Source organism: Trachurus japonicus, chromosome 2, assembly GCF_045865225.1.
Source record: "Trachurus japonicus isolate A0001 chromosome 2, Traja_1.0".
NCBI classification, from domain to species: domain Eukaryota; kingdom Metazoa; phylum Chordata; class Actinopteri; order Carangiformes; family Carangidae; genus Trachurus; species Trachurus japonicus.
Window position 1 is genome coordinate 6,548,760 of NC_140908.1, and position 26,453 is coordinate 6,575,212.

General features: G+C 41.9%; 1 protein-coding gene across 2 annotated transcripts; it reads left to right on the forward strand.

Moving 5' to 3' along the window:
• The first annotated feature begins 783 nt into the window (after positions 1-783).
• Positions 784-6,744, forward strand: slitrk5 (SLIT and NTRK like family member 5). Of its 2 annotated transcripts, none has more exons than XM_085797252.1 (2): positions 784-1,625; positions 3,311-6,744. In XM_085797252.1, exon 2 carries the CDS (start codon positions 3,369-3,371, stop codon positions 5,994-5,996), a length of 2,628 nt encoding a protein of 875 aa, XP_085653378.1. In that variant the 5' UTR covers positions 784-1,625; positions 3,311-3,368; the 3' UTR covers positions 5,997-6,744. The 2 variants fall into 2 exon arrangements, with proteins under 2 accessions (XP_085653378.1, XP_085653386.1); XM_085797260.1 differs by lacking the exon at positions 784-1,625 and adding an exon at positions 2,190-2,657.
• The last annotated feature ends 19,709 nt before the right edge of the window (positions 6,745-26,453 follow it).

Below are 26,453 nucleotides of genomic sequence, written 5' to 3' on the forward strand. Positions count from 1 at the left end.
CGTGTACTCTGAAGAGATGTAAGGTGTAGAAATGAATGTTTGCTTGACCTTATTTGCCTGATCCAACTTTAATAGTCAAGTTAGAATGGGTCAATGGTCATTTCTGTGAGTAGTGACAGTAAATGAATGATTGTTTGTGAAAAGCACATTGTTAAATCCGTTATTTAAACAGCCCAGCAAAACCCAACTGGGAGAAGGGATGTGAACAATGCACGGCTAATAAGTAAATGTATTCTAGCAGTGTCTGGCATTCTGCAATCATCTGAAGGCTGTCTGAAGGAATAACTTTCCAGTCTAAATAATGAAAAGACATGATGAATCCAGGATGATTGTCAGCCCAATACACATCTGCTCTCCACTTCTCTTCAAGGGAATCAAAGGCTCCTCGAGAAGAGTTGGGAGAATTATGGCACCATTATTATGATAATAATAATAATAATGATAAAAGGGGAGAAAAAAATGAACATGTCCAGTTGTGGGTTTCAAAAGCATGGAAATGAGATGGCTTGTTTGAAAAAAGCTGAAGATGTGAGTGACAAATCAAATGGCTGCTTGGTTGGTGTTGCTGCTGCTGCTGCTGCTGAAATAAAAACACACTGATTTACAAAGTGCAGCCTGAGAATGCAACCCTGGCCAAGATGCCTTTTTCATCATTGTGCTGCCCTCTGCGGGTCTTCTTCCAGCCTCTTTCCTCTCTCACCTCCCCACCATCACTCCTCCTCCCCAGCCGCCCCCACCTCCTCCTCCTCCTCCACATTACCATACCCCCTTAAAGAGTATTGCACGCGTTAAATTGCTTTTCATTCCCGCGCTGTGACAGTCCTGAGATTGAGGGATTTATGCGTTTTTATGAGTGATTCCGGGCTGTCATACTATGGTAATTGTTTCATAATACGTCCATCGCTGTAGGGGGATGCGCTGTTTTGCACCAACCCAAGATCAAGTTCCACTAGTTGAAACGTTGGTGGGAAGATAAAGCTTGTGTACATATGATATCTCATGACCTAGGACTAGAGGAAAAGGGAGAAGATCGGGTCCTCGCATCCCCGAGGCTGCGGGAGCACATCCACTGATCTCCGGTCGATTTGAACGCTCTGCCAACTGAAATAGAGACCTTGGGGCAGATCTATACATAAACTGGTACCAGCCGCACCACTGGCAGCAGACAAGGGGATTCGTGCCTCTCTCCTCCGCTTCCTCAGTGCGCATGGATGAAAGTCACCGTTAAAATGCATGCGGCAAGTCTTGTCTGATGTGGGATTACCGCGTTTCCACTCTCCCTCTTTTCTTTACAATGGTCGAACTTTGGTTTTGGCTCTTTTTCCGAGATGACACTGCTAATTTCAGTCGCTGCTGGAAGAAGACAGGAGCCCGTTGTGCCGCGCTGGCTGTCACGTTATTGGCGTGAATGAGACTGTATGCCTGGTTTATGGAGCTAAACACCGAGGAGACTGGACTTTAAGGATTAAAACAAGAAAAACAAACAAACAAACAAAAACAAAAAACAGCCGACCGATAGGCTGACGGGGAAATCACGAAACCCATGTTTCCACTGAGGCTGGAGAAAAAAGAAGGGGCACAGCCGTGATTGTCGGGATGCTTTGGCGTTTACCGAGATCAGCACGGTAAGAGGACAATGATTTTTTTTCTCTGTCTCTGTTGCTGAGGCGTTTCATGCTTCTGCATTTTTGGGGGGATCTGTCCATGGTGCTGAAATCTCCGCTTCTACCCAGTTGCACAGTCGAAGTTGATCCGGATATAAGAGGCTGTTGAGCAAGGTGTCTGCGGCTGCTATGGCAATAACACGCATAGAGCCTGCGTTTTTATGCTCACATATATCATCACAGTTTTTATTCGTTCCAAATAACAACCCGCTGCCTCTGCAACGGGCACTGCCTTTCAAGTTGTCCATATCGCATCCACAGGCTTCTCCTTCTTAAGCTTGTTATAATAAAGTCAAATGTGAGGGATATGAGGGATGTAGGTGGACGTGGATGTAGCAGCGGGACACAGTGCAAGAATGTGCCTGTATGTTAAAATGCGCATATTTTGGGGGGAGACTTACTGGGTCGATGTGTAGGCTTTTTGTGTTCTTTTTTTTAAGAAGAGCGCACACAGACCGATCGTGTGTGTGCGTGCGTGCGTGAGTCTATGTGCGTGCACGCGGGCTCACGCTTCTTTGACGGAGGGAGAGGGAATGAGAGAGAGGGAGAGGAGAGAGGGAGAGAGAGATCTGTAACCTTCTATATAGCAGATGCCATACAGTATAGTTGATTATAGAATTATTTACTCGCAGTCAAAATGTAATTTCGATCAGAGATCCGCAATGAGATCAACCGCACTTGCTCATTTGCCTTTGATCAACTCCTCTCATTCCTTTTTTTTTTCGCCCGTGGGCAGAAGAAGGGCTGCGACTGTCGCCTTGTAGGCTGATTTTTACATTTTCTATCACAGGCCGGATTTTAAGATGAACATTGTCTGCTTCTGGCAGACGATTCGTTTATAAGAGACGTATTATTTTCTTTTTTCATATTACAACTGGATCGTTTTAATCGTATAGCAGGCGAATAGATCCCCGTCCTCATGTTGTTTGGACGGAGCTGGAGAGAAGGGATCCGGCAGTTTCCCCACTGTTGCCAAGTCGTCGGGTATGCGGGGTAAGTGAGAAATCTTTGAGGGTAGGAGATCGAGATTTCACTGTTAGTTTGGGAACAAGATCGAATAGTTAAGAAAAATGAAGAAGGAAAAAAAAACCCAGATGCCACATCATCCATCACACACCGTGATTTGGGTTGTGGTATCTTGACAGAGGGGCTTTTTGTGTGTGGAAATTCTCAAGGGATTGAATTAGTAAATGACCAGATCTAACAGTCTGCACACGGTGGAAGGCGAAGCCTCTTTTTTCCCCCCTACTAAGATGGATTGGAATTCAGGCGAGCTATCAAAAATGCGCAGTGGCCATCCACCGCGGTTAGTTGTGTTATCAACTGGATTATATATTTTTAAGTATGCGGTCATTAAAGATTCATCTCGGTCGCTTGTTTTGTGACACCCTCGAAAAGCCAAAACGCTGCCGACCTAACACATCTGCATAATGAACAAACATTAATAATAGGCCTACTTGTTTTTGCCTGTGTGTTTGTTATGATTGTCTAATATTTGTGCATCAGGGGTCCAGCTCTTGTAGAGGTCCGTTACCATTTATACATAAATATATATAAACATATATTGTTAGTGCTCTACTTTTTTTTTACATGTTTGATTACCATGCCATGTAAAACAGAACCCGTCCTTTTCTTTTCCTCCTTAGATGACACCTCATACTGGCACCGCACTTGAGTGAGCTGGGGCATCCTCTCCCAGGAAAAATGCATATCTGGATCCTAAAAATAATCCTTCTGATTGCATCATCTCTGAGGCTGATCGAGATGTATGACAATTATGGGGAGATCTGTCGAAATCTGTGCACGTGTGAGGAGAAGGAAGGGATCCTGACGGTGAGCTGTGAGAACCGGGGGATCATCAGACTGACAGAAATCAGCCCCGTCCATTTCTCCATGTACCACCTCCTCCTGACGGGGAACCTGCTGAAAAAGCTGTCAGTCAATGATTTCATCAATTACACCGGGGTGACCATCCTGCACTTGGGGAACAATGATATCTCGGAGATAGAGTCGGGTGCCTTTAACGGACTCCAGGGATTAAAAAGGTTGCACCTGAATAACAACAAGATTGAAATTCTGAGGGATGACACCTTTGCAGGACTGGAGAGTTTGGAATACCTACAGATTGATTATAATTACATCACTAATATAGAACCCAATGCCTTGAGCAAACTACACCAACTAACAGTGTTGATTTTGAATGACAACCTACTCTCTGCCATGCCTCCGAATATCTTTCGGAATGTCCCCCTCACGCACTTGGACCTGAGGGGGAACCGGCTAAAGATGTTCCCCTACATCGGCCTCCTGGAGCACATGGACAAAGTTGTGGAATTACAACTGGAGGAGAATCCGTGGAATTGCTCCTGCGAGCTGATTGCTCTGAAGGCTTGGCTGGAGAGTATAGCTTATACAGCCCTGGTGGGAGAAGTGGTGTGTGAGACACCGTTCAGGCTCCATGGTCGAGACCTGGATGAGGTGTCCAAGCAGGAACTCTGCCCTAGAAGACCCCCAGACGACACGGTCAGGCCTGCACCCCCTAGCAGCACCAATGGATATTATCAGACCACACCTGCTGCTGTCACTGCCTCTGCCACCTCCTCAGCTGTATTTAGGTCCTCCTCTAGGCCTACCAAGGGCACACGGCAATTCAACAGAACTAGGCTAAAGCCCACCTCCCGAATACCTGGCGGTAACCCTTACAACTATGGCCCCATTATTGCTTTTCAGACCAAATCTCCCGTGCCTTTGGACTGCCCCACTGCCTGCACATGTAATCTGCAGATATCTGAAATTGGGCTAAATGTCAACTGCCAAGAGAGAAAGATTGAAAGCATTTCTGATCTAAAACCCAAGCCATACAATCCTAAAAAAATGTATCTTACTGGAAATTACATCCCTGTGGTACGGAGATCAGATTTTGTTGATGCTACTGGATTGGATTTGCTTCACCTGGGAAACAACAGGATAACGCTGATCCACGACCGGGCTTTTGGGGATTTAACCAACCTGCGTAGGCTGTATTTAAATGGTAATCTCATGGACAGGCTTACAGGAGAAATGTTTTTTGGTTTGCAGAACTTGCAGTATCTTTATTTAGAGTACAACAAAATCAAGGAGGTCGATGCGGGCACTTTCCGCTACCTCCCTAATCTCCAGCTGCTTTTCCTCAACAATAACCTGCTGAAAACCTTACCTGTGGGCATCTTTTCCAGCCTTTCCCTGTCTCGGCTTAATCTGCGCAACAACTATTTCCAAAACCTGCCTGTGAGTGGTGTTCTAGATCAGCTGAAGCTGCTCTTGCAGATAGATCTGTTTGAAAACCCATGGGACTGCTCCTGTGACATAGTGGGGATGAAGATATGGCTGGAGCAGCTCAGCGCAGGCACTGTGGTTAACGAGGTTGTGTGTGAGACACCCAAACGCCACACAGGGATGGACGTGCGCTCAATCCAGTCAGAGCAGCTGTGCCCAGACTACTCTGATGCTTATGTCTCTCCGACTCCCCCTACGGACGAGCCCATGGACGACCGGGTCGTCACCACGGCCGCTCCACAGAAGTTCAACACCCCCAGCAGCACTGTCCCCCTCTCTGTCCTCATCCTCAGCCTCCTGCTCGTTTTCATCATGTCTGTCTTTGTGGCTGCAGGGCTTTTTGTTGTCGTGATGAAAAAGCGCAAAAAGTCACAGAGTGACCGCACTAGCACCAACAATTCAGACGTCAGCTCTTTTAACTTGCAGTACAGCCTCTACAGCAACCGCTCTGGCCCTAAAGTTAAGGCCCCAGCCGGTCACGTCTATGAGTATATTCCCCATCCCATGGGCCACATGTGCAAAAACCCCATTTACAGGTCACGGGAGGGAAACACGGTGGAGGATTATCGTGACCTCCATGAGCTCAAGGTCACATACAGGAGTACCCCGGATGAGGAGAGGGATAGCAGTACGATGAGGAGCCCCACCTACAGTGTTAGTACCATCGAGCCACGCGACAACGCCTCCCCTGTCCAGGATGCAGACCATTTCTTCAGAGGCATCCTTGACCCCGACAAGCAGTCTCCTCATCAGTCCATCCCATCCATCCCAGCAGGTGCCAATTTAGAGTACAAGTACACAGGGCCTGTGTCTTATACATACAACCCAAATTTTGATGTCAGACGTCAGTTCTTGCACCCGGAGAGGATAAGAGAAACAGTGCTCTATGGCACAGCACCCAGTACTGTTTATGTCGAGCCGAACAGAAATGAGTATTTGGAGCTAAAAGCTAAACTGCAGTCTGAGCCCGATTACCTTGAAGTTCTGGAGAAACAGACCACCTTTAGCCAGTTCTGAGCAACAGAATCATTAATGTAATGAAGCATTTTCTCTCTTGACCCTCCTTGAAACAATGGCTCAGTTTATAGGGTGCCTTGGCACGATCGATACAAACAAGCAAAAGCAAAGGAGTTGAAATGGGGTGTGCCGAACAATCTTATTCTTATTTCTGAAACATGACATTACAGGAATGGATACAGCTTTCTGAAACATGGATGAACAAAATTGCTCTACTTAACTGATGATGCAAAATCTATTTTTCTATGGTGAAGATCGAATAACACACAAAATGTAAGTGTACAGGTAAATCTTACCCAACTTCATTTTCAGGAATATAACCATACATAAGGTATATTGTGAATCAGAAAAGAAATGTTTATAAAAATCACTCCTGGACAAAAACACTGTACAGCAGATCATCAAAACTGTGTAGGACTATTTTCTGCTGTAGTCTGTAAGTAAGTATTTATTGATATAATCTGCCATGTCTTTTCAAAACTTTTGATTCTACATCAATATTACCTGTGTCATCATACTCCATGATCCTCTGGAAAGGCTTATGTTTGTAGTTTCATTTACTGTAGCTCTGCATTGTAAAAGTGGCTTTTTTTGAAAGTGGCACACCCCCAAATGTTCAAAAAAGACTGCGTCATTTGAAGAAGATGAAAAAAAAAAAAGTGTCTTTGTATGCTTTCTGCACTTTTTGGAATTGGAAGGCAAGTTAGCCTTCAATGAGCTCTCATAAAGGAGATTATTATATTAAAAATGAATATGAGTATTCATTCTTAATATGTAGAATTGATATGTTATCAAAAACAAAATTCATAAATGATATTTGAAGTATGAATTATGTTGTGTAATACTGATATTTTAATCAATGTAACACCTATTTTTATACAAGCATTCGCAGATTCTCTATCCCTTATCAATTTTATTTGTTTCGATTGCTTTGCACTTATTGCACTATATTGACCAAACTATGTTATTGTCATCAAATAAACATGATGTCAGGTTCATATAATGTGCTCATGAGGAAACTAAGGCTGCTGGTGATGAAGGAGGCAGTGTGGGTTTGGCCCAATATCTGAGTTTCACATTCAGACAGTGAATGAAATCATTCATCAAAATAGAGTTTTTTTTGTTGTTGTTTTTTTGAAAGGTTGTTGTTATTTTGTAATCAAATGGCAGAGAGTGGCAGATACGGATTAACTCTGTTGTAGACTAAGTCAAAACAGATACAGTAAATAATGCTTCACTCTCCAGGGCAACTAGTGTCTCAATGAGAATTAGAATCAATGGATTTCAATCAATGAGCATTATCTGAAGCTGTCCCTTTGCAATTATACCATGACAACAGCATTCATGTTGTCGCCTGGCAAATAATACGTTGGTCATTTATGTAAACAAGAGTGGAGTTGACTTGAAATTAAATGCTATTTTAGCATTCTGACAAAGCCAGTGGGTACAAACCTTGACACTGATTAAGATGTACAGCTGCTGGATTAAGAGCCTGTTGTCGCAACCATTTCTAATTATCTTTCTTTTATTTTAATTGGTTTGTGTCATGTGTGATCATCTCTTAGATATATTTCTTTGTTTTAAAAATAGATGTTAAAATATGCTGGTTTAAAAAAAAAAAAAAAAAAAAGCTGCTTGTTCTTGAATCTTTTGAGCGCCTGTTTTGAGTCCTTTCCTTTTTTGTTAACTTGCTCTTCATTTGACCCACTTAAAATCCAATATGCAAATTAGGCCTATAAAAATGCAAAGGATGCACTGTGCCACCATTTTCAGTGTGCAGTGAGCATCACCGTTTAGGAATTCAATGTTCTTTCACGGAGACAGGCAGGGATCTCTCAGGAGAGGAGGCACAAAACTCCATGTCAGACACCTTAATCTATCCTCTTATTGTCCCATTACTTTGACGACTCTTTTGTCAGGCTTTTTGATCTGCTGGTAAACTGCATTTTATTAATTTTCACGTAATTTTAGCAAACTGTCAGTCCACCTTTTCTCACTTTACCCTCCCAAAAAAAGAAGCAGAAACTGAAAATCATCCTGCTCACGGTCCTTCTTTTGTTGGATCTTTTCATAGACGCCCAGAATGAGAACAGAAGGCACCATTTGGGAGATGAGGAGTTCTGGAACCGAGTGTAGCTGTGGATGTGTCATACATGTAGCAGGGGATGTGAATCATAGCCAAGAAATGTGTGCAGTCGCCCAGCATTGGTGGCCTATGGGACAGCACAGTGTTGACAGTTTCTGACATGGATTTATTTATTTATTTTCCTCATGCCAACATGGAAAAATCATTCATGAGGGGGAGCAAGACGAAAGGATTTGCAATCAACCTGTTCAGTGCAATGACACAGTGTTTAAAATGTGGCTCAGATGGTTCTGTTGTTTTATTTAATTTCCTAGAATGTTATATTTTTCAGGTTGATCTGGTTAAGTTCACAGAACTCCAGAGGAGGAAAAAAAAAAAAAACCTGCTTGAGCACAATTACATAATCACTGAATCATGCATTCCAAATGTGCTTGTTATTACTGTGTGTGTGTGTGTGTGTGTGTGTGTGTGTGTGTGTGTGTGTCTGTGTGCCCACGTGCATCCCTCCCACCCAGCTCCCAGTGTGGAGGTTTATCACTCTTGTGACCCAGCACCCTGTCCCAGAGTAATGGGTGCAAAAAGCATCCCACTGCAGGAGGCTGTAGTGTGTGTGTGTGTGTGTAAGTGCGAGTGCAGTAAGAGGAAAAGAGAAGGAGGGGGTGGGGGACTCTTGCCAGTTGAAATAATGCTTTTAATCAGCCAATGGGCTCTTTAGGTTGTAACACAAATGGAAGCAGCAAGGAAGGGCAAAGAGTTTATTATGGCTTCCTGGATTATTCCATTTATAGCTTTTCATATGCTTTGTGTTACTATGCAGTTGGGTTGCATTCAATGTGGTCACTCCCTAAAAAAAAAAAAAAACAGTAAACAGTGGTCTGCAGTGGTCAACTGTCTGTATGCGGAGGAGGGAGTATATTTTAAGGTGAAATATCTCAGAGTGTGTTGCCTCATGCTACACCAGAGAACTCCTGATTTATAGAGAAACCTATTGTGCAGAATATGATGTGCGGCTGACGCAACATCAGCCGTGATGTAGGTGCAGATGTAGCTGTCATAGAAGTCTCACTCTTTGCTCTGCACGCTGCAAGAAAAGTTCAGAAGTGCAAGAGAATGTTTTTAAATTTTTTTTTTACTTCGGCTCCAAGCTCAGAAAAGCACAACACATATCCCAACTTCTTTTTTGGATACACAGGCTGGGAGACAGTGATGGGCAGAATTTGTTCCAATATTCTCTTTCACTTTTCGCTTTCACACCATTTGAGAGTTAATCAATGTGGAATGGTGGAGCGCATGAAACCCGCCCAAGCTGCATGAAGTGTTGGCTCAACACTCGGCTATTTTCAGTACGTTGAGTTTTTACTTGGAGGCAATTATTTTCTAACAGTGGACTGAAACTACCAGGCTAATTAAACATGTTTCTGGGCCTTATTTAGCAGAGTTTTTGCTAAAAATTCTTCTCTGTCGCTTCATCAGATGGCGCTGGCAGACTTTTGTGTTTATGGTAAATAAAATCAGCTTGGTGCTACACATGCATCCTTTCAGTTTACACGGTGCTTCAGAGCTGAACATTACTGAGACAAATGTATGTTGTCAATGCAGTCATTGCCAAATAGTGGATCTTTGTTGTGGTGTTCATGCAGGTTTGCACAGCCATCCAGAGCTGTTACAAGATGTTTTTAAAAAACCAAGAAAACATGCACTAAGTATGACCCCAACCCTAACCTATTTCCATTATTGATGATGATGAAAATGCTGATTATTTTATTGATAAATCAATCATTTATTTTATCGTTTCATTTTAATTTCTAGAAAGAAAGAAAAAGCAAAAGCCACACATTCTGACATTTCAAAATCTGCCACCAGCTAATATCTGGTGTCTTTGTTCTTAATTGTACATCAAAATGGATGACAGATAATGTCATTTGATCAACTAATAGATTAATCAAATAATGATTTCTATTCATCTGACAATCAAACGTTATACTGTAATGCTAAAGCAGTCCTAAATTCCCATGTTAATCCAGCATATTGTATCTTAATGTGTTTTGCTGCAAGTCTTGTGTTACCTACGTACTTGCATATGGGGGACACAGCAACAATATGTGTAAATGATAATGAGGCTAATAAGTGGCCTCCCTGTGTAGATTGAGACAGATCGAGGGGGTGGACGTTTTCCATATGCTGGAGTGTTGCCTCACCTACCCCCCTGCCGGCGATGCCTTGTCCTCTGTGCAGCCTCACTGCCTGCCTGCCACCCAGGCTCCATGATGATGTGAGCAATTGAGTTCAAGGAGATCTGGGTAATTGAGAGGGCAGGGATGGCATCTGACAGGCACCGATGGCTCCAATGATTACTTTAATCAGAGTGGTTAATGGAATTCCTTCAGGCATGTAGAAATGCTCAAATGTTCATCAGCATTCAACCGATTTTTACCCCCCAACACCTTCACTCTGACACCCCCTCTCCTACCCCCACATATCTGTAATAACTGATCAGTTTTATGCTTTCAGTCTCTGCATGACACTCAGCATCTGGTAAAGTGTTTGTGTGAATCATTACGTGATGCCAGTGGATTGTTTCATGCATTATGTCTGAAGTGTTTTTAATATCAAGTGCCATAGCAAACCTGTTAAGATGTATAGGACAGTCAAGGACTCCATCATAGTAATACCCAGATAAAGTCTAGCATGTGCTCACATAAACAAAGCACTATGGCCTTGGGTGCAATGCAGGAAAAAGAAAAAGAAAAACACACACACACAGAGGAGAAGGTTGAATTATCATTGTTGCAGTGATTAGCTTCTGCAGCCATAATATCTCTTCCATCCAACTTTGCTATTCATCATCAACTGTGGACTCTCTGGTCTAATCAGCCTCGCAGTTAACTCCTCCACTGTCCAGCCTGTGCCGAATTAACTTCAAGAAATAATCCATTGCATTTAAAAAGCACAGCCTGGATCCAGTCACTAATGCCATCTGCTGAACAAACACAGTCGACTCTCTGTTTTAAATTGTGCTTTATTTAATTGGTCTGAAGACTTTTTTTTTCCTTCTCTCTCCCTCCTCTTATGATGCAAATGTTGAGAGGTGGATATGATTTCTTTTAAATTAATTTGTGGCTTCTGGAAATTGTAAAGAGACACAAAGCATTTTGTTCTGGGTGTGGCCTGCTAAAATATGGATGTCTGGATAATGAATTATTATCTTTTTAAATCCTTCTTTTCCATCATGTTCCTCGTGATTTTGTATTTATCTACAAAATGTGCATTTAATTTCCTAAAAGCACACTCCAAAAAGTAAAAATGACCACATTATCATAAAAATAATGTTCAAATTACCCGATTTCAACCGATAAATTTCAAAATCACTCCTGTGCTTGCATTCAAATGTGGTTTGACTGTATAACTACATGCAATTATGTGACAGGCAGAGTATTTCCCCTGATTTCCTGTTTAATTTACCTCCGTAGATGGAACTAATGGAAATTTCAAGTACCTGTTATCATTACTGAGATTTTTCTCCCCTCCTGTTCAATCATGAACGGTAGATAATGAAGTTAATATGTAGATGGAAAAGCCTGAATACAAACTGGATTCCAATTATTTTGTGAGCACTGGATGTCATGTGTCCTATAACTAATTTCCAGTTCCATGAGTTTCCATGTTGTGTGAGCTAATGAGAGACAAGATGATGCTGCTACAGTTTTGTTGCCCTCCCACCTTCTTTACCTCCTTTCCCCGTTCCCACTGGGCAGCCTGGTTGTATTCATCAGGACTCCTGTTTTGTTTGTTTGTTTATGGCGGCTGCACCCGTTGATCCGGAGCCGCAGTAACCCTGTCGTTTGATAAATGGCAACCGTAGCATTACTGACTCCCCAGCCGAGCCCCGGTGACGCCCAGCCAAAAAAACACAACAGGTTGATGTATGGCTTCCTTCAGAGTGTCAAGTCATTTAACTAGAGAGGCACAGAGAGTGCGTGCGTGTGTGTGTGTGTGTGTGTGTGTGTGTGTGTTTGAAATCCTGCCCGCCTCATGTGCGTCATCAGATTGTTGACTGAGCGACACAAAATAATTAAATCAGTGATTGATAGTGTTTGATAAATGCATGTTTTGCAGGTTGCACAAGTGCATGCGGTAGCTCAGGATTCAGGACAGACCGGTTGTGCATTTTGTAGTTATTAAAAGGGAAATGCTAGAGTTTTGGTTCAGCAGTGGCGTTTGCAAAACACGGATTTACAGAACAATGATCAAAACTGATATGAAGATATTTAACACAAACGTTAGCCCCTAATTTTGGTTAGGCTGCAAATGAATTCAATCCTACACTTTCCATAATGCAATATAACTCGTGTAAAAAATCAGTACCTATACAGTATAGTAGTAGTTATCTTTTGTCTGTAATCACCATCCTTAAAGCTCTTTTCTCCCATCTGGGTGACTTGTTTACTGCCGGCTCTGTGAGAGGCTTTGTGCTGTCCAATATCATTTCAATGCACTGGATAGCATATTGTCTGGCCCACAAGTTCACTCAATTCTCATCATAAAAGAAAATACATTTACTTAATGCAAGTTTGGTTCGCAATTAGATGCTCTTTTGTTATTGGTGAAAATGGTCTCTGGAGGTGCGTGCAGTGTTTATAAGACTGATGGTTTGAACGAGCAAGATAAGGCTTTTATGTGGGTGGCATGTGTGTGTGCGTCTGTGTGGGTCCGTCTCTGCAGTGGTAATGGTACGCCGTATGCATCCACTGTAGCAGGTTTCTGATTTACTGTAAATTTCCGCTCGTTAGCTTATCCCCCCCCCCACCCCCCTTCTCTCTTATTTCTGTACGCCGCGCTCTCGTTCTCTCCTGTCCCCATTTTGTTTCTATCTCTGTGGCTTTCAGCGTGCGGCGTGGAGTCTGCAGAAACAGGGGCCTTGCTAAAGGAATTAGACTGCGCGCTGGGAGATCGCTCAGATAATGAAATGGTGGGAGGTAGAAAAACTCATTTTCTCACTCGTGAGAGAGAGAGAGATACTAATGTGGCTGTTGAAAATAGCAATGACAAGAAAAAAAAGGGAGATAATTCCAAAATCCAACAGCGTTATTTGATTTCAGCTCATGAGATACGGGCCTTCGAAAAGGACAGAGTTTGGCACTGGGTTTAAACGTCCAAAATGGACTTGTCATGATGGGAAAACCATTGTTCTCCAACTGTGTCCTCCTCCCGGAGCACAGTGAGTGACAGTTTGCTTGTGTTTGGACAATAGCACGGCTGAAGTTGGCAGAGTGTGGGTGTGCTTGTTAAAAAATGGCTCCTGTAGAGGGGCTCTCAGAGCTCTTACAGCAGCACTGACGTCAACTACTTGTGATGTTTTCTGTACCTGAGAGTCTGAGTGTGTGTGTGTGTGTGTGTGTGTGTGTGTGTGTGTGTGTGTGTGTGTGTGTGAGTAGGCTACATGCACAATGACTAAAGAGTTACAGTAGTGTAATGAAACTCACAAGGGTTGAATGCTGAGATCCAGAAACAAACAGAAAAATGAGGGATGATGCAACATGTGAGCCATTATTCATTTACAAGCGGAAAAATCAGCCTCCATGTTGTCTGTGAAGTCTGACTGCTTCTACATAGGAAATGTTCTGTTATTGTACGTCAGGTTTGCCCACTTTGCATCACTGATCCATGCTCCGCTGCAAGAGAGACCATTAAGAAGAGGACTGCAAGCACAACACGACTGCACCGAGACAACTGAGTCTTCCTACTGAGACGTTTTCTCTTTCCTCCTCGAATGACCAGCCGCTGCTTAATTTCATGTTTGCTTATGCATTGCAGTGCACAAATGGAGTTGATTATTGCTGAAAAACCACTTTGTACAGAGATGATGGTATTTTGATTTGTTGTTTTTCTGTGTCCAGTGTACAAAGCGTCCTGTCTTGTTCCAAACTGCTCATCCTTTTCAAATCAGAATTGCATTTAAACTTTTTGTGGGAATGGGTGAATGAAAGACAAAACACTGCAGATTGATTAAGTTTAATTTATTCATGCATATTTATTTGAAGGCTTTTATCACCAGGCACACTCTTTTTAGCACGTTACTGCTTCCTTTTCACACTTTTTTTTAGCTGTTTTCTACAATTACTGCAGGTAACCTCTTGCTTTTCCCAGCAAATCCTGACAACAAAAAACTAACAATAATAAATAAGTTATGAGGAAACAACAATAACCTCCCCCCTTTCAATTCCAGTCGTCACACACCTGGTCCAAAGCAAATCACGATGCAAACAGTAGGAACAAGCCGGCACTGTGTATTAGATCTCATTTGCCATGTTAAAGTGTGTTAACAGGGGAAATTAGCACCAAATTAAACCACCAGAGATTTCCATCCCATCTAACTGTCAAGACGTTATTATAGACTCCACATAAATGTGTAAGGTACCTTGGGAGAATGTGGTTATTGAATTATGCCAAAATTAAACCATTAGCAGGAAGGAATCAATCTAACCAAGTGGAAACAGCGACGTGACTCCGCTCACTGAGAACGTATGGTTTCATTTTGTCACAGACGTTTTTTTGAAGGGCACAGTAAAGTCTGTGTGTTTTTATGATGCGTGACACTGTGCTACCGTATTATATGGAAAATGACCAGGATAGCAATAGAAATTGGTTTACACAGTGACCTGTGGTAAAAATGCATTGCATGGGTGCAAACAAGTCCCTCTTCTGTAGCTATAACCTCAGCAAGGACTTCTCTCACGTAAAAAAAAATCCTCTGTAGAAAATAAAGAGGGATTTAATTGGCCAGTGGTAAAAGGTCTGGCCATTCTTGCACTTGAAGCTGACATTCTCATTTTTATACTGCCTCTGCTGCTAGCAAATGTTAAAGGCTGAGAATCTGACTCTGTCAGCACCGGTGGTAAGAGTGCTACAGTCTTAAACACAAGAGATAACCACACCATATGGATCTGGCGTGACGTACAGTAAGAGTGTGTGCAGCTTTTTAACTGTTTAATAACATGAATTAACAACTGCAGAGATCATTTAGTCTGAAAAAATAAACAAACAAACAAAAAACCTAACAACATGAACTGCATGACTAAAGTAAACACAAATTACTCTCCTCCTTTCTGCTGACTGGGTGTTAACTGCTAATGGCTCCACAATTGGCCAGTTTACAGTTGGCCAGTTTCTAATGTGATGATTAGAGCGTGCGACCTTTGTGCTTTGTAAAGGATCCAATTTAAAATGGAGCGTGGGCAATATTTCAGTCAAAGTATACTGTAGCAAAAATAAAAACCAGACAAATGTCAAACTGTGCAAGTCCATAAAAAACATTAGCATCTGTCAAGAACAATTTAAATGAATCCTCTGCACTTTTGTGAAATAACACTGTTCTGTATATTCAATTGTTGAATTGCTATTTTGAAACAACACAAATGTCAAACCATGCTCTCTCCACAACAACAACATTTAATATTTAATCTCTCCTGGTTGATATCAAAGTCTTTTAACTGATGCAACTGCATTTATTCAATCACAGTGTGATGAAATTAATAATTCATATCCAGATAATTACATACTACTGTGCCTTAAACATCCATCCATGTGTTTCAGAACCTGTTAATAGCTTTTAAATGAAAAGTTGATTTCAAAAGAGGATAATGTTCAAATACTGTGGAAATTGGGGTCCCTGTAGGTTCCAACTTAATGTGAAAATTCAAATAATCAATTTGTGCCTCTGAGATTACTTATGTGGTAATAATTAAAGCTGGGAAGGCTATTATAAACACAAGACCCACGCTAGCTGATGTGTTATCTTGGAGACCTAGTTTTTGATATCAGGTCTCAATACCGAGCTCACTTTTCCTTTTTCCGCACCCTTATTATTATGAGATTTTCTTTCAAGTTGTTTTGAAGCCACAGCTCATCAATGAAACTCATCACTCTGTATCTCCTGGAGAAAATGTTGATGATGAAAAGGGCTTTTCATTTGGAACAACAAAAGGTCTACTCGATGTCTGGACTGTCAGCTGGTGAGGCTCAGCAGGAATAAGTGAAGGAGGACAGCGGCTGAAAAGAAGCATTCACGTGTTTGTTGTGTTTGCAGCTTCTCTTTGTTGGGTGTGTAGAGCATTTAGTCTTTATTTCATACATTTCCCCAGATGAAAATGCCTTTTGATTTTCATGCAAAAACCTGCTTTGCATTCTTGAGTTTTCCATTTCAGCCACATTCTCAGTGCATCTTGCTCAAGGGCATCACAGCAGTGGTTCGCATCCTCTGCCAAGAATTGTCATCCCAGAGTCGATGAATCGGTAACTGCCTCCTGCTCTTGAGTGTGTTTAGTGTACCTCTGCCCTTTGTTGTGATTCTTCATTCAAAAGATGCGTCTTCTGACTGAAGTTTCATTATCTTCGATCGACAACTCAGTAGAAGATTTTCAAGCCACACAATAGGTGAGATTTCATGGTGGTGCGGCGCTTTCATCATGCTGACTTTTGACCATCTTCATGCAGAAAATAACAAGCATTCATACCAACCCTATGTTGCGAAGAATTTTCACCCAGATGGCGTGAAAGAACTTTTAAAACTGTATGTTGACTAAAACACCATTTAAATCCCACCATTGAACTCTTTCTAAGAATGCCATCTGTTTTTCTTTCTTCTTCTCTGCTTTTTTACAGTAACTATAAAATATGCTTCCAACCTTTTCTATGTAAATAATAAACTAAAACAATAACAGTATTAATACTTCATACTAGCATTGTTGCAGTCAGTATGTAGGCAGCATGTAGAAATATAAAGACAAAACATAGTCCTGTTGTGTTAAATCTTGAAATTGAGGAAGAAGGCTTAGGGCACTTTTTTACATTTACAGCACACATTATTCACTTGAGAGAAATTAGTGATGAGGATTAAAAATTAAATAGTTCCTATGCATTTCCACAGTAAATGCCTATGGTTCATTCTTGAACAAATGGTGATTTACAAAATCACAACATATTTGCATTAATTTAAAGATCAAACGGGTAAAGGGATCTAAAAGTATTATGGGCTCTATTTTTAAAGCTGTGGGCAAGACATGAACCTGTAACAATTGTAGATGAATTAACTGATCATTATCCAATTCTTAGTAAAAGGTCAGATACTCTGTATCAGCTGTATAATCCTCACAGGCTAACACATCTATGATGCATGAACGTGCTCTGTGGATTTCATGACAATCGGCCGATTAACCTTGATAGATTTATCAGACGGCGTACGTGGAGACTGTTGACAGAAAAAAGTCAAGGGGGTCACCAAAGAGGATTAAACCTCAAAACCAAATCTGTGAGTGACCAGTATCACCACCTTATCTCCTATTTTAACTCAACCTGAACGCAGATTACACACAGCTTCATTTTATTTTGTTGCTATATTTTAACGAATATTTTAGGAATAAGTCAGTTGCAGAGAGACAGTCAGACCTGGGTAAAGTGTGTCTGAATCATTCATGGTAGTTTTAACCTGCCCACACTAACAGCTGGCTGGGATTTACATTGTCAGGACAGTTTAGATCACGTCAGGTCCAGTGTCAGTCAGACTATATGAAAATTACCTCCAAATACTTCCCCTGACTTAAATATATGTCAGTCTGTGTGGTCGTGTCTACGCTCGATACCTTAAAACTGCCTCCTCATTGTGATATACAGATTTAATAAGGGGGAAGGAGGAAATGGTGGATTTTGTCTCCTTTAAATTCATTGCTGTCGTCAGATATGTCTGTAAAGCTTTATACATTCAGTTTATGATTTCATTTGTTGAATAGCACACATTATAGAGGGATTTAACCACAGCTATGCTTCATTCGTACTTCCTGAAGTAACTTTTCTTCCATTCTTTCAGTCTATCTTGATGGAAGTCTCCATGGTCTTTGTGTCACCTGTAAAAGCTCATGGTCCTGCCCTGGATGCCTCAACCTGTTTTCCCCATGAGCAAACGCTTGGCAAAGGGGGGTATTGATCCTTTGTTCCTTTTTAAGGCTAATTATCCACTCCACCGCCAGTTCCTGTTATCGATGTCCTGCTCTTCATCCCTGCTCATCCCACTCTTAAAAAAAACAAAACACTTGTGATGGTCATCTGCCCAGAGGGAGGGGGAGAGCACTTTGGCCATCTCTGCTCTGTAGCCACTGCTACTCTTGACAGCCCATATAACATAATGTAGGTAATGTTAAAGATAGTGATGTGAAAATACAAACCAACAACGGTGGTGACTAATGAGCAGCCAGGCTTGCAGTTATCAAGTCTCTCTCTCAAAATGGAGGTTCTGACCCGCAATTAATGAAAAGAGAGCCTGCGGCTGTCACATTCATCATGATGTGGGCTTTCACATAATTCCTAAATGTATTTATATCCTGCAAATATGAAAATAGGCTGCACATAATGCATAGTCATTGACGGAAGACAAAGACATGATTGATTCAGGATGTCAAACATCCTCATAGCTATAAAGCCACATATGGTCAAAATGTCCTTGACACAACCTTTGAGTAATATATTGGCGAACCCTTTCATAACAAACAGCTGCATTATTCGTAGAAAAGGTGTGTCGTGCATTCTAACGTAACCCTGGCACAAGAAACAACCGGACCCTGTTTATTGAAACGGTCCAGCCGCGATAATGAAGGAACATTCATCTATTCCAATGGTTTGATAAAGCATTGCCAGAGCTCACCAGCCACGCTAATGGATTAGAATTTAATATGGGGCCTGTTTTTATTAAAACAAGTGTCCCTCAGGAAAATCCTTGGCAGAGGTCTGTTGTGGTAAACAACGCCGGCGGACTGGCGAGCTTCCTCTCATGTCACATCGCTACTTCCCTCTGTCTCTCTCTCCTTGCCCCATCCCCGCCGCCCATCACTATGCACAAGAAGTGATTGATTTGCTTTCTCTTGTGAGTGATGATAAGCTGCAAACTCATTAAGATGGCTGCCGCCACATCCTAAGAGCATGTTGTGCAAGATCCAAATCATAAAGACTCCATCCTCTTTATGTGGGACTTCCTGAGTTATTGAGGCGGTTTATTTACATGAACTGCTGGCCTAAAGAATGAATAGCATCCTCACAGTGGCGGATTAGAAGTTTCATTCAAAGAGGATTCTGGCTGTTTTGTTACTTTTTCTACTCGAGAGACTATAGAAGATAGATTTAATCCTCAGGGGAAAATGATGAGCTGTATCTCCAGAGACTAAGGGAAAATAGATATGGGAGGGAATGGGATACACACTGGCATAATTACTGTTGTGATTTCAACTGCTGAAGGTGCTGAGTGAATTTGCTAGTGGCCGGTATTATGCCCATTGTCTAGATAAAATACCTTCAGTTGCCTGTTTATTAGGTACTCCTAGCTAAAAGTAACCCTACTGTCCTGAAATGTATAATGTCCTCAAAACATTAGCAAAGTGGAGAGGATCCTCAGTGTAACATTATAGAGTTTCCTAAATACAGCAGCATTACACAGGAGGTACAGAGTGTATGAAAAAGGATTTTGTAGGTTTTTTGTTGGTGATGTACAAGGTTGTTCCAGCTTGACTTTGTTGACAAGGCCAGGTAACTGTACTGTACCATCTGTCTGTCAGTCCATCATCCCTAACCCTGACACCCTTAACCCCAAAGAAATAGTAAGAAATGTGGAAACAACATTGTTTTAAACGGCACTAAGCTGGTTGTGCCCAACCTAAATGGCAAATGAACTTGAATTTTAACTTAGTCTTGGAGAGTGTTTCTTTCATTTGAATGCTGATTGTTGCTGTGTGCAGCACCAGAGCGGTCATTGGAAGAACTGGGAGTTTTCCTAATAGGCCACTCAATCACGCAATTGTGCTGATGACTCAATGTGAGAAAAATGGAGAGACAGAGAGGTAGTAAAAGGGAATGATGGGCCCTGCGGTGCAGGCTGTGTGGCCCACTGTGGTACTCATCTCCCTCACTTCTGTCTCTCTCTCTCCAGTGAGCTACACTCTGGTACCATGGTTGAAATGCTGAGCCACCAGTGTAGGTGACATTCATTTGAAAATAAATTAAAAATGTTTCAAATAGTTGTTTATCAAGTGGCAGTGGAAGATCAACACACATAGCTTTATTCACTCATGTACTGTCGTGACTGATCAAGTTGAGTCCCAAAATCACTTCCTACTGTATACCTGAGACATTTGCTCATATGGAGGCTGCTTGCAGCACTTTATTAAGATGTAATTATGTTTTATCAAAGAGCCCTAATTGCAAATACGGTTAAGAGACAAACTCAAGGTATAATCTCAGAGAGTGACATGTAATAACAAAATGTCCTCCAGGCGTCCGTACCTGTTCTTTTCGGTCAAGTAAGGACACGACTGAGTGATGTTTGGCAGTATTGTAAGTCTTTCATACTTTCTATTAACATATGCAAATGTGATGAAGTCACATTTAATCACACGAGGTGTCACTCAACCCAGAACCCAATGCGTCCACTACCCAGTCAGACTACACAGGCAGAATCCCAGAGTCCAAGTGATTGGGCCAAAATTTTCACCTGAGATGACAGGCATGTCAAAGATATCAACGCTCCCGACCCTCACCCCCGCAACCCCCCTTGTTGCCCTGCCAACGTTACCTCTGCAGGTATATCTGGGGACCTTATGTCACCTCTCTTTCGGAGCATGAATCATGACGAGCCCCCGTTGAGTGAAACGGCTACAGGGAACAGGCAATTCAAACTTTCTTTTGCCCATTTGCGAACAACTCAAGCATGATCATTGAAATGTCATGGCAACTCACTAGAAAATGCTCTGGTTTGGACATGAGGGCATCAATATTGTGCGCTTATACAACTGATCCTGTGCTTTAGATTACATATCCATAGATCAGACATGCCTGAGGCTCTGTTACTGTCACTAATGTGTTGTTGGCAAACTTGTCCAGGTGTGTAAGGGTTAATCATTCTTACACGTGTTTTGAGAAATCCATCCTCTCCTCCCCCTCTATCTCTGAATATAGCTCCCAGTAAAGCCTTGGCCCCCAGCTCAGTGGGACACAATGGATGGGTTCACTCATTCTCACTCACTCTTATATTTCCTTGGTGATGTACCCAGTGAAGATAACCGGTGCCAGATTATCAAATATCTTCTTAGAGGCATCGGTCGAATAGCCTCTATTGTCAGAGACAATCCCACATCCGTCAGTTGAGTAATTTCATGCAAATCCTTTGAGTTCAGGACGTCTGAATTCATGGCATTGAGGTAATTTACTGGGCAACACTCGACAATGGCCTCATATTCAGAATTATTAACAAACAAGCTGAATACTGATCAAAACAAGTGGTAGCGTGTGAGTGCTGTGCCAGTGAAGTGGTAAATACATAGTAATTGTATATGCTCTGGGGAAATCTTGAGAATATATTGACCCTGCTTTGAGTATTTGTGCTTTTTGATAGTAAACAGGAAAAAAAATACTTGCACAACAGGAATATGATTATCTCCTGAGAGGAAGCTGAGCTATTTTGTTTGAGGCCAATCTTTTGACTATCTCTTCCTTGAATTGATGAAATGCAGCTTTTAAAATGTGACCCAGGTGCTCGTCTGAGTGAAGCAAAAGACAAGTTTTACCTCAGGAGTCTCTTTTTAAATGATGGTTACTGCTTCCTAAAGGCTCCCACCCCCAGTGTTAAATTGCACATTGCATTGGAGGCTTATGGTTAGATGAGTTAAAATGTGCTTCACAGTCTGACCACACAGTTTTATGAATAAACTGCCTATTCCAAAAATAAATTGTCCACTCTAGCTTCTTCACCGGAGTGTGTTGTATTACCAACACAACATGACGTGGGCCCTTTGGTGTAGCTCACCTCTGCTGCAAACTGTTGAATTTGATTTCAAAGTCCCTCAAGGGCAGCTGTAACAATGCTCAATACAAGTGCACTGATTGCTTTGAATTTCTGCTTCTCTGTGGTGTAATGCTAGTGATTAGCTAACAAATGGAGCTACATCTGTGTACAGGGTTTAAAGAAGGAAAGTCATGGGGCAATGTGCTGCAGTGTCTGAGATGTAACTGAATCTGTGGTCCATTTTTTCATGGTTGAAAACAGAAGCCCTAAAGCCCTAACTACAACAAAAGCACTTCTCCTAACTGCATCCTTCCCTCAAGCTTGCAAAGACACAAATCTCTTGTCGCTCTTTTTGTAATTTAGGTAATTCAGTGCTCAAAGTCTCTTAAATATCCTGTGATTATGATTGAGAGAGAAGGTTTGATGAATTTCCTCTCCTGCATGTATCTGGTGGAGTGTCATATGGGCTCCACTTGGGGGGAGAGGCAGCCAGAGGAAGACAGAGAAAGGCCTGCTATGTGTGTGAACACACTCCAGCAGTGTTGCTCATAGGATAACAAATTGATAACGAGTGACCTTTACCCTTTACATCTACCTCCCCTCTCCCTCGCATATCGTCTACGGATCAGTGCGTACACGGGTTTGCGGTTCCAGATCATCCTATACAGTAAGTGCTGTGCTTTAGAACGGAGAGGGCAGGCCGGTCTAATCTCACTCTTGTGGCCAGTGAACATTCGGCTAGGTTAATACGGTCATAGGTGTGCATATGGCTTGACGCCTATATGGCTGTGCACACCAGTGAGGCACAGCTCTGCAGGGAAATCAAGCAGGCTGGCTCGTATACGTATATTAGCATGACAGCAAAACTTGTTATTCTTCATGAACGTTGGAGTCTCTCAGGAGGAAGAAAAATAAATGAACAGACCTCATTGAGACATAGTTTCTTTGGTAGGTTGTGGAAAAAAACTATCACTGGTGCCTATTAATTATGAAGATCATAAACTGCCATTTCTATCCTCCATCAGCACAACTTTCTTAATTAATCGAAAATACCTCTCCATTTGAAAGTTGTGGTTCCAGTACATTGTATTTTCACATATCGTAGCTGCTTATTAACATTTATCATTGCAGACCTGATGGGTAATTAGAATGAGAGAAACGCACAAATTAAGCAATTTATTGGCATTTAAAACTGCAGACTTTAAAAAGTAAGAAAACCATGACCTTTACGACTTCCCAGTGAGACTGCAGATTTCATTAGTTGGGTTTTCACCACTGTAATCCATTAGATTTTCATCGGTTAACCCTGAACAATGCCCTCATTAATGGTTTAGTAGTGACTTATTAAGCATTTATTTGTTAACAAAGCATTCATTATAATTTAAAAACTCCTAGCAGCGCCCTCGCATCAGCTAACCCATATACACTGCAGTCAGATATAGCATTATTGATTCACCCTGTACCTTCCCTGCTATGGCATGAACCAGTCTCTGCTATCTAATGGATGGGTTGCCATTAAATTAATTAAAGCTACTCGTAGTTCTATTCTCTGTGTGTCCCTGGTACATTTAACATGACTTCTCCTGAATCATCATCCATCTGCATCAAAGCAATAATGTTTGAAGTGACATAAAATGTTGAGGACAGCGTTCAATAGCACAAACCCTGTTGCGGTCTCCATGTTTGTTGTTGGAAGTCACCGGTGATCTTCAATGCTTGCATCAATGGTGGAGACGGACAGGTGACACATGTCAGGTGTGATGATGGATGGTTGGGATGTGATGCTCAGACCTTGACGCAATAGGTTGTAAAAAAAAAAATGCCAACAGAAACACACACACATACACACACTTTTTGTGTGATGTCAATGTGCTTCTCACCTGCTGTTTTGTGTTATCACAAGTCAACAGTGAGTGACAATGCAAAAATATATAGTAGCATTTGGAAATACTGATTTGAGACCTAAATTCAGCTAAATCTATTCTGGTTAACTTTGATCAGATCAATGACAAACACTGAGGACTGTGTCTCCTGGGGGAAAAGATTGAAGTCTCTGGGGAGTGCAACAAAACCTAGACATTGTGTATCTATGTGTTCACTTTCTACCATCACGATGTGTCCCGTCCTCATACCAGACAGCCCTATATATACATAAGCAGCTTCTCCTGCACCCTTCTCGTTGATTGACAGGGGATGAATGAGGTTAGAGCAAACGACTGATGCCACAGTTCTCGACGGTGGCAGCCAAATCCAGCCTCATTCCTTCATTCCTTTCTGCTTGATTGTCTGCTTGTTGGTTCAGATCCCTGTCGGACTGTTTGTCATTCTTACAAACACCTCCAAGCGTGCACGGACAACAAACGCTCCCAAGGAATTTCACAGAGAAGCGGCCTCTCCGAGGGTTTGTTTTACTTTTAATGATGCCCATATTAGAGAGCTTGGTGGGAGTTTACTCCCACTGTCTCCTCGTGGCTCTGCCCCGGACTATTCCCTCGCATCAGACAGCCAGTGATGGATGGCTTAATTAAGGTGAGAGACAATGAGTGAGTGCTTTTCATTGTGTTTGGTCTCAGTGGTTTGTGACAAAAAAAATGGATTACTCTTTTAGAATGGGTCTCCTTGGGGAAATGTCACATATATCATTTAAACACATCTATCTAGTTCCAGTGAAATAACTTACACACATGAACATTCGTGGCATTTAGATGTGTCAGTCAGATGTGTCAGTTAAAAAAATAAAAAGTACGTAATTCAATTTATTTTTGAATGCAGTTCTTTTTTGTTTGTTTACTCAAAGGACGTGAGACAGGACGATTATTTTTGTCTTTTCACACTCTCCCTTAAGTCCTTGGTGTTGTTTTCACAAATATAATATAAGACCAACATCCAAATATCAACACCTTGTGCAAATCCACACACACAAACACACACACACACACACACACACACACACACACACACACACACACACACACACACACACACACACACACACACACAAACACCACCACACAACCAACATCATCATCCAAGGAACACCTTACCCTCACATAGCCAAGCACATGTTATGCCCACACAACCTTCCAGTGCCGTTATCCCCTCCCAATCCACTCACACATAACACACTTTTAACCCTTTCACAAGAAAATTGGGGTGTGCAAAATTTTAACCTTTCGATTCATACAGAAATGTCAGTGCAGGAACTTTCTCCAGGCCAACTCAGTTCCTTGTTAAATGTGTTTCTTACTTGGGGCGTCGCGTGGTGCCCCATGTATAGAGGCACAGTCCTCGCTGCAGTCGGCCCTGGTTCGAGTCCTGCGTCGGGCGCCATTTACTGCGTGTCATTCCCCCTCTCTCTGCCTCCCCGTTTCCTGTCTGTCTCAACTGTACTATCCATAAAGGCATAAATGCCCAAAAAATAAACTTTAAAAAAAAATGTGTTTCTTACTTCTCTGTTTTTCTTTTATTTACTCAGTGTCGTCTCTCCATCAAGAACCCTCTTTACAAATCAAAACCTAAATAACTTTAGTTAATCCAATCTTGTGTGTTTGTGTCTGAATCTGCTCTGAGGTCTGAAAATAAATTATATTAGATTGTAACAAGTAGGTAATTTCATTTTATTCATAAAGCGAAAATCACAAATCACGAGTTTGCCTCAGATGGGTTCAATTTATCCACAGAATCTCAGTTTGTGTCAGGAAAAATCCCTCAAATCCCCCTTTAACACAGCAACATTAGGTAGATTGACTGAAACACATCTATTTGCCTTGGCCACATCCTCCCTCTCTGTCACAAACCAATAGCAGATGTTTTGGGGATTTGATCAGGAAAAAAAAGATAGTCGAGGGTGTGTTGTGTTCTGATGCTGTGTGTTGTCCTTGGAAAGAAAAGATAATTCAGTTTTATATTTATCAAATTTGAGTGGTGATACCATCTTATCGTGCTGTTTCTCACTAGATTAACATTGCCCACATTAATGAATCTGTGTAAAGCTGTGATTAAAAACTAACAAAAAATCTGCTACAGAAGTTGAAGGTCAAGGCCACACACCATATATGATGTAATGTATGTGTTTTAGACTCCCTTTAGCTTAGCATCACTGCTGCTGTTTGTTGTTGTGCAACAGTCCCTGATGTGCAAAGCCCTGAAATGCAGCTAACATCACACACATTGATGGAGTTCCATAGTGCAGCTGTAAGAGTATATTGTTATTTACAGCTGTAGCCTGAGGGGGAAGCCACTGCAGGGAGGGGAAGAAGCAGCTAAACCACCTGGGAGCCACCCAGCACAAGCACAGCCTTGAGCTGCTGGACAGAGAGCAGCTCCAGAGTAGCAAGTGGTGGCTCAGTGCCTTGCTTAAGGGCACTACCATGCTAATTAGCCTTCTCTGTGCTGTCCGACATCCTCCTCCTTTTCCCTGTTCCCCAACTCTCTGTTCTTGCCAACAACTCCTCCTTCTGTCTTTCTTAAAGCCTCATGTTATTCCATTCTCCTCATCCCTACTGCCCTTTGTCCCTTTCTCTTTCTCCCTGTTTCCTCTCTCTCTCTCCAT

Excerpts from the sequence above, each read along its gene's own strand:
- slitrk5 (XM_085797252.1), top strand. The coding sequence starts at position 3,369 with ATGCATATCTGGATCCTAAAAATAATCCTTCTGATTGCATCATCTCTG.